At 43.4% G+C, this 14,851-nt stretch overlaps 1 protein-coding gene across 5 annotated transcripts in view; it reads right to left on the bottom strand.

The window, feature by feature from the left end:
- Nucleotides 1–14,851, bottom strand: part of RERE (arginine-glutamic acid dipeptide repeats) — a 312,095-nt gene that overhangs the window by 98,858 nt on the left and 198,386 nt on the right. For all 5 annotated transcript variants that reach the window (XM_080921404.1, XM_080921406.1, XM_080921407.1 and 2 more), the window contains one exon: nt 5,649–5,697. In XM_080921404.1, coding sequence (XP_080777530.1) covers nt 5,649–5,697 — 49 coding nt within the window. The remainder of the gene's footprint in view (nt 1–5,648; nt 5,698–14,851) is intronic.

Raw genomic sequence — 14,851 nt, 5'->3', positions numbered from 1 at the left:
CAGCATTACTCCTGACTCAGACATACTGTCACACACAGGGTGGAAAAAAGGAGGAGCTCAAACCTGGAGAGCAGACCAGCTCTGAGAGCAACAGGAAGAAAGGAAGACCAGAGAGTATTATCTACCATTTATATAAAAGGGAAGAGAGTAAAAGTGAGAACAAAAACATCACTGAGTCTCAAATGGACATTAAATAACATGTAAGAACTGACTGAACTGTTCTACTCGGGAACCATTTCAAAATTTCAAGTAATGCTATAACATTAATTTACCTACACAGCCCTCATGGACTATAATAAAAAAGAAAAAAGAAAAAATAACAGCATACTGCTTCCAAGCAGCTGTGAGGATAAATCAGTGGCAAAGTGTGTGTAATGCACATGAAAGGCTCTAAACTCAACCCCAGCACCAAAGAAAGCAAAAGGAAGAGGCCACAGCAATGTTAAGTATTGTTTTTCTGGGGTATAAGATAAAGGAATAAAAACAATTAAGATAGTGTTTACCATACATGGAGCAAACAGACAGATTTAGATGAAAGCAGAGTTAATAGAAGGTTAAAAGTTTTCAGCTTAACTTACAAGTGTCAGAATGAACTTACATATATAGTTTCACACACACAGCATCAGAAGGGAAGGGGAACGAGGGAGGAAGAAGCAGGGATAATGTTGGAGATTATTGATTTGGGGTTCCTGGGGTGGCTCAACAGCTAATAGCCAATATTGTTCTTGCAGAGGACAGTTTAGTTAGCAGTGTTGGCTTACAGTAGATTCTACTAGGCTCCTCCCATGGATCTACCCGTTGCCACCAGGCACACCAGATGTGGGCTGCCTACTGAAGCACTGCCTGCCATCCCCACCCATGCTCGCTCTCCCTACATGTTCCTTCATTCTTGTGTTCTGCCCCCACCTCAGCATTCTCTCTCCCTCTCCTTGTTCTTCTCTATAGCACCCCCACCTCTTCTCTGCCCTTATGGCTTTACTCTGATCTGTCTGTCTTTATGTCCACTTCTCTGCCTCTCCCCCTTCTCTAGGTCCTCACTACTCTTCTCCCTTACCCCAATAAACCCCATTTATACCAGATCTGTTGGCTGGTGTATTTTCCCAGGGGCACACCTTGGCATGGGCCCACCAGGGATCCCCTCACCCCATTATATTTTCTAATATCCAGCACCCACACCAGACAGTGAACAATTAATTGTAACTCTAGTTCCAAAGGAATTCAGTGTCTTCTTTTGGTCTTCTGCGGCAACTATACTCACATACATGTGGTCCCCATGGATAGAAGCATACATGTACAACTCTAAATTGAAAGCAAATATTTTAAAAAGGAATTACTGTTTTATTTTTTGTATGTATGATGTGTATCTATATGTATGCATTTTATTGCATATGAGTGGGAACATGTGTATTTGTTGGAGAACATACAGAGATGTCTGAGGTTGATGTAGGAAATCATCCTCAACTGCTCTTGGGTTTTATTAATTCAGGCAAGTTCACTCAGTCAAACCCATTATGACACACCTTGCTCAGCAGCTTGCTCTGGGGATCTCACTTCTCCATTCTTCTGTGGGAAAGACAGGCAGCACAGCACACTTGCTTGACATTTTTGATGGATTCTAGAGACCATAATGAACTCTTGGTTCCCATGTTTACAGGGCAAGTATTGTGTGTGCATGTGTTTCTTTTTTTGTGTTGGAGAGGGTAGCAGTGTACCACAGGGTACATGCAGTAGTCAGGACAACATATAAGAGTCAGTTTTCTTCTTCCACCATGTAGGGGGCAGGATCACCATGTCATCAGGCTGAAGCCATCTTGTCAGTCAAATAGCAAGTATCCACTGAGTCATCTCCCAACCCCAAGATATTATTGATTTGATTTGGTGTGAAATGCTATAATTATGTCTTTATAAGAGGGATTCTTTCTATTGCACTATTGAAATTAAAATACTGGATCTGTAATGCATTTCAATTATCAAAGGTAGAAAGCAGCCTGAGGGAGGGAGAGCAGACAAAACAGTTCTTGCCAACTCTGCGAAGCTTAGTTACATGAAGAGAACTGTTTTATGTTCCCACTTTTGTAATTGTTATTATCTATCCTAGAAAAAAAGTGGAAAAACTTTTAAGAAAGTGTGATGGTTTGTATATGTTTGGCCTAGAGACTGACACCATTAGAAAGTATGGTCTTGTTGGAGTAGATGTCACTGTGAGCATGGGCTTAAGATCCTTAACCTAGCTGCCTGGAAGCCAGTCTTCTACTATTCAGATGAAGATGGAGGACTCTCAGCTCCTCCTGCACCATGCCTGCCTGGATGCTGCCATGCTCCTGCCTTGAAAATGGACTGAACCTCTGAACCTGTGAGCCAGCCCCAATTAAATATAGTCCTTATAAGAGTTGCCTTGATCATGGTGTCTGTTCACAGCAGTAAAACCCTAACAAAGACAAAAGGTAATTTGATTTTGGTACTCTAAAACTTTTCTTTAAAAAAAAAAAAAAATCAGATCTGATATTGAATATGCATTTGATTTAAATGAAAACACATAATCCCAAGCCAAGCAAATCTGCTTCTTTCTGGTTTTAGGCGCATCTTCTCCTAGCAATCATCTTTTCTGTGATTAAGGAAATATTTCTTAAGTCAAAGTCTAGCATGCAGATCCCGAAACCCTGGAAACAAACTGTGGGAGAGAAAATGGGTAGAAAGTACAACACAAGGGAAATAGGAGAACGGGTGTGAGATGAGCCACACCAGGCAAGAACAGGGTCCTGGACTTAAAGCACGGCGACAGGATAGAGGTGCCCGCTGCCAAATAGGACAACCTGAGCTTGATCCTTGGGACCTGTAGAGCAGAAGGAGAAAATCTATTCCTCTCAGCTGTCCTCTAATATACACAGGCATGAATGCATGTAAACAGGCATGTACGTGCACAAGCACATGCACAAAATAGAGAGCTGTAAATAGAAAAAAAAAATCACAATCCTAGGATGATTGATTGATAGCACACGCCTTCAATTTCAGCACTTAGAATGCAGAGTTGATCTGGGCTACATATTGATAAACATCTATCCCCAAAAACCAAACAAGGAGCTCAAGTTTGGTTCCCAGAACCCACTTCAGGCAGCTCATAACTGCCTAGTAAGTACATTTCCAGGAGATCTCTGACACTCTTCTGGACTCAAGCATCTTCATTCATGTGTACACAGACAGACAGACAGACACACAGGCACATATGTGTGTGTTTAAATGATAATAATAAGCAGAACATGATGATTTGTACCTTAAATCCCCTACTTGGAAAAAAAGGGCCAGGTCGATCTCTGAGTTTGAGACCAGCCTAGTCTACATACTAAGTTCTCGGTCCAAAACTCTAGTCCAGAGCTAGGGATAGAGTAATGCAGGTCATAGGTAGAAAGCTTACTAAGTTTGTACAAGGCTGTGGGCACCACCCCCACAGTCCATAGTCCAGAGACAGTCCTGGTCAGGCCCACCTAACAGCCCACTCCAAGAACAAGCCCAAAATTAAAGGTTCTGCTACCGTGCTTTTCTGCCTTTGTCATAAAATGAGAAGCATCTACAAACACTATCCCTCTGTTGCTTTCTCCATTTTGACAAATGTCTATACTGGCTGGTTTTGTGTCAACTTGACACAAGCTGGAGTTATCACAGAGAAAAGAGCCTCCCTTGAGGAAATGTCTCCATGAGATCCAGCTGTAAGGCATTTTCTCAACTAGTGATCAAGGAAGGAGGGCCCAGTCCACTGTGGGTGGTGCCATCCCTGAGCTGGTAGATCTGGGTTCTATAAGAAAGCAGGCTCAGCAAGCCAGGGGAAGCAAGCCAGTAAGTGACATCCCTCCATGGCTTCTGCATCAGCTCCTGCCTCCCAAGATCCTACCCTGTGTGAGTTCCAGGCCTGACTTCCTTTGGTGGTGAACAGCAACATGGAAGTATAAGCTGAATAAACCCTTTCCTCCCCAACTTGCTTCTTGGTCATAGTGTTTTATGCAGGGATAGAAACGCCGACTAAGACAATGTCTTTATTATTATTATTTTTTTTTACTTTTCTCTCATCAGAGAGTTAAAATAAATTCTTTAGAAATGTATGTGGCACATAAAATGTTAAAAATCTAACCAAAAACCAAAAACCAAACAAATAACAACAGAACAACTAGGAAACACCTATATCTTTTATGGCCACACAAAGATTGCTGTGATCTGTAATTTCAAACATATTGGCTATCTCCCCAACACACAGTTCACTCAAGTGACAGTTCAAGGTCATTACAATATGCCCATTTTCCCTGGGGTTTAGCAAAGGGGACATGACCAAACACTAGTTCATGTCAAAACCACTGAATGCAGCTCACATCTGTGGAGAACAGCCTAGCAGCACTAGTCTGGAATGCCAGCAATGCTTACAAAAGACCAGGCCTCAAGTGACTAGGACAACCCTGCCAGAGGTGTGGACCACAGCGGCCAGAGTGCTCCCCTCAGATGTTCCTAACGGAATCCTAAGCAGAGGAACCTTCCTTAGTGCACTGAACAAATATCAGAGCACAGCTCACCCAAGATCCAGCTGAAAAGTCCCCACCATCTTGCCTGTTTAAAATACTTCTCCTCCTTTCCAGGGGCGGTGGAAGAGGAGCCTCGAGCTTCACACAAGAGGCAAGTCTCCACCATGGAGTGGCACTCTCAGTCTTCTTTAGTAAAGTTTGCTTATTTTCATCTTATAAGGATAAGTACTTTTCACTGGTATGCATGTATATGTAGCATATGTGAGCCTGGTGCCTATAGAAGCCAGAAAAGGGTATCAAATACCCCAAGACAGTGTTCCACTATGGAGCCCTGGTTGTCTGGGAACTCCCTATATAGACCAGGTTGGCCTCCAATCTGCAGAGATTTTTCTGCCTCTAGTTAAATCTTTTTTAAAAAATTCTTTTTTCTTATTATTAACTTTTAAGTTATAGTATAAAATTATGGGTTTCATTATAAAACTTCTGTAAAACTGAAGGGCGAACACACACATTCCAGCCCATTCTTTCTTCCTATCCATCATCCCATCTTCCCACAGCTGCTTTTTATATTTTAACACTTGGTAATATGACCAGGAGGAAAGACCCCTCAAGCTGGATGTAGTTCACGTCTGTAACCCCAGCACAGAGGAACACAGGCAGGGTTGGAAGTGCAGGTTTATGCTATATACAGCTCAGACTCGGCTACAGAGCAGTTCACTGTCTCAAAACTTCAGGACACTATTAGAGAGCACACCCACTACATAAGCATGGAGGCCTTGCTTCAGACCCCAGGAACCACATAAAAGCCAGGTGTGGCTGCTGCTCCTGCAGCAGGGCCAGGGTGGAGGAACTGCTGAAGCCTGCTGGTCAACAGCCTAAGTACAGGGCCAGTGAGAAACTGTCTCACAGAGACAACGCTGCTGCTACACACACACACACACACACACACACACACACACACACACACACACACACACACACACACACTGGTGGGAGAGGCACATACAAAACCTGTAACTCTGGACTTAAAAATAAATAGAAAATTCTCCATATCAGTAACCATTCTTAAGATGCTACTCAAAAGAATGAAGATATAACCAGAGAAAAGGAAATAAAAAGCTATCAAGTTAGTAAAATATTTACCTGGTGGCTGGGGCCAACTCGAATTTCCCCTTGAGTACTGTTCAGCCTCCTGTAGTGAAGAGAACAGAAGGTTAACAAATGTTGTGACACAAACAGTTGAAAATTCTTTTCAAGCGAAGTAACTCAGTTCAAGCAGATGAAAGACAACCTTTTGTCGTTACTACTTGTTTATTTACTTATGATGTATCATGTGTCCATACAGAAGAGGGCATCAGATGGACAGGAAACTGAAGCTACAGACACAGTGAGCTGCCATGTGGGTGCTGGGAATTGAGCCAGGTCCTCTGGAAGGGCAGCCAGCGCTCTTACCCGCTGAGCCTTCTCTCCAGCCCAGGGACATTGTCAAGGGCAGCTCCTCACCATTCCTAACCCTTCTTCAAGTAGGTAGGCTTACAAGCACATGTGCTCAGTTAGCCTCCCGTCCTTCTGAGAACTGACTCAATCTCTTCTGTTGTCTCCAACCTTCTGTAGCATGTGTGAGGCAGGAGCTCCTATGAAGCCCTGGTCACCCTCCTGGCTCTCACCATGTACATCAGCAAAGTCTGAACTTCTGATCTTTCCTTCCTTCCTGGGGGCTGAGATTACACAGGTGTGACACTACCTGGTGGTGGTGACACAGGCCTTCAACCCCAGTACTCACTCAGGAGGCAGAGGCAGGTGGACCTCTGTGAGTTTGCATGATCTATAGAGTGAATTCCAGACAGAAAACGTCTCACAAACAAACAATGCACAAAACCACAGTGTGCTGCATCACGCTCAGAGCCCTGACACCAGACTCAGGGACCACACATTGCAGGCAAACACTTTACCAATGGCCTGTCTCACTTTTTCCTTATACTCCAACAAGCGTTTTCATCAGGAGAACTGTCTGGGGAAAGGTTAGGGAGGTCAGCAGTAGCAGTGACAAAGGGTGAGAGGAGAGTAAACATGGCCCGAGCTAGCAATGACCATGGCCCTGCATACATTTTTGAAAACTGTTCTGTTGCTCCACTGCATGTCTGTCCTGTGTGAGCTTTGTGATGCGCCCCTCTCAAAGCTCAGCCAGCCCCATCCGAGGCAGTAAGGTCATTCCTTTGTTGTTGTTTTGTTATCCTGTGCCCCTTACCCCTGGCACACAGCCAAGTCCCTCAGCCTGGAGTGGACTGGAAACCTTGGAAGGAGATGGCAAGAAAGACGGTGGGCATTTTCAAGAGGGAATAAAACCATGACAGTACAAGAAAAGCAGGTGACTAGGAACATGTTGTCATGGTGACCTGCTCACACAAATACTCACTTAGGGTTAGCATTGGCTTTCCTTTTAGACATAGAAGGTTGTAGATGACTGTTCTAGTTTATGCAGAGAAACTGCTTCAAGAACCACACCAAGAACTCAACAGGCCAAGTCAAAACGGGCTTTCTAAAACTAACTGCTTGGTCTGGTTTTGGTTTGGGAAGATGGGGCTTCTCTGTGTAATATCAGTTCAGCTGCAATTCTGTGTAAATGAGGCTGGCCTGGAACCCAGAGATCTCTCTGCCTCTCTCTCCACTTCTGCTTCTGGAGTATATACCATCATACCAAAACAACCTCTTTGTGTAGCCACTGTTTCCACCCTAACACGTTCATTTCTATTTCCTACGTAGCCATGACTAAACTAGCCTGCAAAAGCCTTTCCACGACTTTCCAAATGCTTTTCTGACTTTAAGGAGCTCCTATTGTACCTCAGAAAGCCTAAACCACAGCTTCTCTCATGGATCTACAGCTCACCCTTTGACCTATTCTAGAATGTCTGTGCTATTTTATGGTTCCCTAATGGTTGTGAGATCTACCTACGATTCCACTTACTCAGGAGAATTAGGCAGATCTCTGTGAGTTCAAGGCTATCACGGTCTGCACGGTAAGTTATAGGCCAGCCATGATTACTCAGAGGACCATTTCTCAAAAGAGCAATGGCAACAACCAGAAGAAGCACAGTGACAACAGTTGTCTAGGATGACCTCACAGTAACAGACTTTTATATGCACTGGGCTGCTGCAGCCGTGTTGAAATGAGAGGAAGAACACACAGCCACACAGTTATGGAACTGGAGAGGGCAGAAACATTTTAATAGCTACTCGGTTTGTTGCATTTGCTGCTTTTGAGGCAGAATCTCAATACCTAGTCTCAAACTCAAGACCCATGAGCGCCGCCACCACACACGAGGCTGCCATGTTGAATACCATCATTCTTGTGCCACATCAAGACCCAACAATAGTTGATATTTAAGGATGGGGTGCAATGTTTCGGTTTCTATTTTTCCTTACTGCTGGAATGGCAAACACCCTACGGCCAATTTAAGTTCCCACATGAAGGCAAGTGTACAATGTGCACATGAATACTTATTAGTAGAAACTCAATTCTGGAAATCTGTCCTCTAGCCTCCACCTATGCATCATAGAATGTACGTGTACACACACACACACACACACACACACACACACACACACACACATTGAAAAAAAGTTCTAAGTGAGGGGCTTGGAGAATGGTTCAGGGATAAAGGAGCGTGCCACTACCAAGCTTGATGACATGAGTTGGAACACATGATGGAAAAAGAGACCCAACTCTGTGTGTAAAGTTAATTTTAAGACTTATAAAGAAACTGGATAACATAAAAATAATGTCAATGTAACTTTCTTGAAAGCTCAGTGGCCGTAGGTACTGGGATGGAAAGAGGTAGAACTAGCCAGGCAAGGGCCGCAGGACTGAACGCTCAAGAGAAGCAGTGCATCCTCATGTAGGAGCACTGATACGTACACTCACATGTGCCTGTGCGAGTGCACTCGCACACACACCTCCCCCACACTTGCATGCTCTTCTGCTTGTGGTTCTATGGTTCAATGTTTGTTTGCTTTCTGAGACAGGGTTTCTCTGTGCAGCCCTGGCTGTCCTGGAACTCTCTCTGGAGACTACATGACCTCCGCCTGCCTCTGCTTTCTGAGTGCTGGGATTAAAGGTGTGTGCCATTACTGCCTGGTGGGAGCTACAGTTTTTAAAAGTCAACAGATGTGCTACAAATAGACTGAAATAGGAAAGAAAGGCAGACATGAGAGAGGCTGGGTAACAGATACAGTCTGCAGGTCTACTACTGAGAGCTGAGCACATAACTGTTACAGAGTCAATGAACAATCTACTCCAAGGTTAGACATGGAGGAGACAGAAGCAGGTGGATCTCTGATTTCCAGGGCAGCCAAGGCTACACAGAGAAAATCTTTCTCAGAAAAGGCCAAGCAAACAACTCCAAGTCATCTAATCTAAAACAATGACAAGAAACCCCAGAAAGAAGTGGAGTGGGGAGGGGGGAAGTGGTGGAGGTGGTGACTTAGCAGTTAAGAGCACTGATTGCTCTTCCAGAGGTCCTGAGTTCAAATCCCAGCAACCACATGGTGGCTCACAACCATCTGTGATGGGATCTGATGCCCTCTGCTGGTGTGTCTGAAGACAGCATCAATGTACTCATATAAAAAATAAATAAATAAAATCTTAAAAAAAAAAAGGTGTGTGTGTGTGTGTAAGTATGTGAGTGTGCACATGAGTGTATTATGAGAGTCTGTGAGTGAAAGACAGTGTATGTTCCTAGGAACCTCTGCCAATTTGAAACACCAAAATATCACAGATCCAGCTTAATATGTATATGTTCATTATTTTAAAAACTACCATTCTCTCTCCTAGCACAGAGAATTCTCTGTATAGCTAATATAATTTATATATGTTTTGAAAAATAGCTGACTCTCAGCCTCTACTATTCTACAAATCTTTGGTTGGGATATGAAAACTAAACAGTTGCAGAAGCCAAATAACAAAGATTGATGGTGGGTCATTGTTATTTATTTTTTTAGTATCAAAAAGAAAAAGGGAAAAGAAATTCATTGTATATGAAATGGGATACAGAAGAAACTGATGTAACAAAGCAGTATCCATAGCAACTACAACTTAATATTTCAGCTCTCTTCAGCTGCAGTGGATTAAATAAAATGACAAGATGTTCCCTTTGAAAAGTAACCCGTTACCATGGAAACAGTTTAGTCTAAGAAGTAAACAGGGAGTGGACAGAAAGAGGCAGAAAGCTTGCATCTGAATTTCAAAAAGGGAGAAGAGTCTTTGCTAGAAGGAAGCAAGGCTGAAACCACCAGCCAGAGAGGCTTCTTCTGATCCTGTGCCTTGGGCCTGACCACCCTAGGGCTGGCCTGGGAATGGACATGACTACTTCATCATCCTGAAGAAAAGGAAGCAGGAGGGAACTGCATTCTGGATATTACTACACAGTGCCAAGAATTCACACCCCAGAAACAGAACAGAGACTCAATTCAAACTGGTTTCACATGTAGTCTTGACAAGATCCACCCCCACCCCAATAAGGGCGAATAACTGAGGCTGTAGAAACAGGAAAAGAGCTATGGTATGAACTAGACAGGCCTGCTGCAGACACTGCTATTCTTAGCTATGTGATGGCCACTGTGGCCTCTATCAGTCCGAACTTTTGGGAACAGTTACAAATAATACAAACGGAAAACCACCGTGAAGATTGGAGCCAAGCCTACTATCAGCTCCCCACTATGTCCAAGGGCAGACTGGCGCTCACCAATGCATACTTTATAGCTTTAACCGGCATGTAGTAACTATGTAAAGTAATGGGGTTCCTTGGAGCATTTTTGCCATGTGTGCTATGTGTACTTCTCACCCTTCCCACATCCTGTCTCCTAGGCAGTCTGTCCTCCATTTCATGTCACTTTTTAATCTAGGAGAAGGAACATGTGATACTTATTTTTCAGTCTAGCTTTTTTTTTTAAAAAAACTTAAAAGGATCATCTTGCGGCTCCATTTACATCCACAACTCTTTATAGTTGAATTCACTCCATACACGGCGCACTGTCCTGATCTATTTCCATGTTAGCGAGAACCTTGGTGTGTCCATGTCTACAGGTGACACTGAACGGTACAGAGCATTTCTGACACACTGATGGACTCCTGGTAGATGGGCCTAGGAATGGCACAGTGGGTTTACTACTTTTGGGTTTCTTGAGGAATGCCTATAACTCATCTCCACAGTGGCTACACCATTTGGTATTACTAAAATCGGTGCGTGAGTGTTCCTCTCTGCCCACTTCCCCTTCAAAGTCATTCTGATCGCCTTTAAAGTGTATGTGTGCACCTGGACAGTGCAGTCAATGGCTGCAGTGGCCAGAAGGTGTTCAGATCTCACTGAACTGGGGTTATAGGGAATTATGTGCCACAGAATATGGACGCCGTGAAGCAAACTTCAGACCTCTAACAGAGGCCCTATTTGTTTCCTTTTCTTTAGATTTATTTACCTTATGTGTATAAATATTTTGCTTATACGTATGTACATGCATCACCTGTGTGCCTGGTGCCCAGGGAAGTTGGAAGAGGGCATTGGCTCATTTGGAACTGGGGTTAGAGATGGTTATAAACCACCTTGTGGGTTTTGGGAACTAAATCCCAGAGCCTCTGGAAGAGCATTAATTGCTCTTAACCACTGTCGTATCTGTCCAGCCCTTTCCCATCCCACACCCCTAATTTGCTTTCTTAATCACAGTCTCTGACTGAGATGAGACAGAATCTCAGTGTAGTTTTGATTTGCATTCCCCAGTGTCTAAAGCGGGTGGACACTAATAAGTATATTTTGAATGAACAATGACTCTAATATTCTAAATCAAGTGTGTCTTAGCTATAGTTAGCAACTGCAGGTTGTATTCCAAGGTAATAAAGTCACTGGGGACAGAAGGCTAATCTTCCAAGCAAAATCAATTCGAGAACAGGTCTGACAAACTTTAACAGGAACAGAGTTCAGCTTTTACTCAAAAACAAAGTACGGAGAAGAGCCCACACCCACAGGCATGGATCAACACAGGCATGCTGCAAAGCTGGAAGCATAGTTAAGTTCCTCTGAGGGAGCTGCTGAGAGGCTTGTGATAGTCTTATGGCTCTGCAGAAGAGAGGAAAAGCCTGAGGAAGTCATAACAATTAATTAGAGAAGCAGCTCTCCCACAGGCCTCTTCAGACTATAATCCGTGTCCAGAACTAAGAGCATTAGCTGACGAGTAACAAACTCTGTCTACCCTGAGAAGAACCATGAATATGACCTTTCACTCAAAACCATCTCATATCTGAAAGACGGGTTGGAAACTATGTTAGAAGTGTGTGTGCACAAGGCTGAGAGTCTAGCATTTAGGTGGCTGAGACCAAGGCTGGAAGAGTTGGAAAGCTGACTGGATTATTATAAAAGGAAGGAAAGAGGAAACATGCACTGGCTATTTACAAGGAAGATTGTGTAGACTGCAGAGGAGAAAGAGCTGCTTTCAAGTGCTATGACAGTTTTGTTCTCTGTCTTACTTTCTTACCTTCCATTCAATGATCTGCATAGGGCACCCGGCAACTGCATCTAACTCTACCCCAGTCCAAATGCCTTCAACAATCACAGCTTAGCAAGAGTTCACATGGATGCATATGCATAGCAAACACAACAGCTGTCCTCCAAGGTTGACATGATCTCCTAAGAAAGACTGAAATCAAACTACATAATAAGCCTGACAGCATTCCCAGAGAGAGAACACAGCCAGTACGCAAGGGCTACAGCACACTTCCAAGGTCTCTCTGCCCAATGGAAGAGTCTGAAATGCTTCAAGTCCAGGTCATTGTGTAAGAACTCTTTATTGTAGTGCTGTGAATATGGTGGGCAAAAGACATCAATTATCTTCCTCACATGTGTTAAGAATAGAAACACCAACTGTTACCAGATCTAGGAGATCCTCTTTAAAAACCCAGGGGCTAGAAAGATGGCTAAGCAGTTAAAAGCACTAACTGCTCTTCTAGTGAATGCAGGTTCAATTCCGACCAAACACATGGTGTCTCAGCACTGTCAGTAACTCCAGTTCCAGGGGATCCAATGCTCTCCTCTGGTGAGCTCTGACCCCAGGCAAGCTTGTGGCACACACACACATATACATGGGCAAATCACTAATAAACATGAAGTAAAATAAGAAACAAAGTAAAAACAAAATTTCAGGTAGTATATGATTATAATCCCAGCTATGAAAGAGGCTGAGACAGGAGAATTGCCAAGCTTAAGCCAGACTAAGCAACTTACTGAGATCCTGTTTCAAATACAATGAAGACAGAGAGTACAACTTAACAGTAGAGCACTTAACTACCAACCAGCAGTCAGGCTGTGGGCTCAATCTTCACAGAAGGGGCAAAAGGTTTTACTTGAGGATAAAGACAAATATTTAAAAGAGCAGAGGTGGTGCACATCTTTAATCCCAGCACTTGGGAAGCAGAGAGGATCTCAATGAGTTTGAGGCCAGCCTGGGCTACAGAGCAAGTTCCAGGACAGATAGGGCTATGCAGAGAAATCCTGCCTCAAAAAACCCAAAATTAATTAATTCTTTCTTTAAAAAAAAAAAAAAAAAAAAGAGGTGATACCTGCCCATTCAAAAAAATAACCACGTAACCACAAATGAATGTCTAGTTCCAAGAATGTTAGCACAAGTGATCTCTAGCTCAGCTTGGCTAAATAAGTTCACCTGTGTGTCAGTATGATAGTGCACACTATTTTAAACATATAATTACCTGTGGTGCCTGAATCAGAAACTTTATGATACAGAAGATTATCAACCATGTGGGCTTCTAAAGTGTTCCTTTAGCTGGTGTTTCCTGCTTTCCCCCATCTAACATCTTTCACAGGCTTAGAACAAGCGTGTTTTTGGTAAGCAGAACATGGATCAGTAAGGACAAAAAGCAAAGTGGAAAAGAAAAGGTGAATTCAGGAGGAAGAAGTGGTCAGGAGCTCAGGAGACTAGAGAATCAGCAGCATGTAATACACCAGGCCTGAGGGAGCTCAGGGTGGCCTCAACCAGGGAGTCTGCCTAAAAGACAGACTAGAAGCAGATGGTATTAACAAGTGGCATCAGTGACACACAAGCAGTAAGTGTGTCCAGGCTGCTCCACTAGGGATCGGCTGTATGTGCATGCACACACACTTGAAATGCATGGCTTCACTCAGATTTCCAGTCAAGAGTCCACAGCGACTGATGAACAAGTAGCAGCAGGGTAATGGGTTGAAAACTGTCCATTCTCTCCTAACTGCAACCTCCTATGTTTCCTCCCATTTCCTGATACTCCCAAGTACAACAAGTGGGGAATGAGCCGGTGGCCAGCATTATCTACTGATCAACCTGCACAGAGGCCCTTACCAACCAGGAATAACTGCAATGCTACCTACCCTTCACCTCCAGACATGTCCTGAAACCCTTGGACAGGAGACAGACATTCAGAAGCAATACCCCCCCCCCAAATTTTCTCAAGAAGGAAAGTAAGAGCATATACACAGAAAACAGTATTTCTGATTTTATTGCATGTGGAGCATAGAAAATCAACTCTGAAACATAGAGGCCATCCACAAAGCCCAGAAAGGAACTCCAAATCTTCTCATTAAAGGAGATGGCTGTACCAAAACACCATGAAAGCTGGACTAGCCAGCCTGCCAAATAGGTGTACCTCAACCCCCAAAATCTAAACTATGAAAGAAGAAAGAGTAAAGTCTTTATAACCACAACAAATCAGTATTCTCTCAAACACTCAAACATATGGTTTGGTTCCAGAAGCAACATTATGCACTGTGGGAAACACTGGGTATTATCCCCAAATTTCCAAACATAATGTTCAAATATACATTGTCATAACAGAAACTGGCCCTCACAGGAATAGGAATCAAACACAGAAATACCAACAAAGACCCTAACCCTACATTACTTCTCTACACAGCATCTCTCTGGTTCAAATTCTACAACTAAGTGCGCAAGAAAACAAATGAATGACTCAGGAAAATTTAAATGTCAGTACTGCTGAACCTCCTGCCCTGGTCAGAGGCTCTTATGATAAGATCCCTGTTTCCAGCTAAGACCTTACGAGTCTTCCTTGGTGTCAATGCACTGCGAATGTCTCCTGACCCCTAGAAGGGGATGGTTCACACTCCTTTATTGTAGAATACTTTCTATAGTCCTCACAACTGCACAAAGCCTGACTTATTTCTAAATTGTTCCCAAACCCAAAGGGGAAAAGGAAGAGGCACCAAACTTCTATAATTCCCTGTGTGAGTAAGAATTCCACTGCACAAAATCTGCTTATGCTGATTGGCTCCCTAGTAAACCGTGGTGACAACCACCTA

This window comes from Micromys minutus, assembly GCF_963924665.1.
Source record: "Micromys minutus genome assembly, chromosome: 9".
Lineage (NCBI taxonomy): Eukaryota > Metazoa > Chordata > Mammalia > Rodentia > Muridae > Micromys > Micromys minutus.
This window is presented reverse-complemented; position numbering and strand designations above follow the sequence as displayed.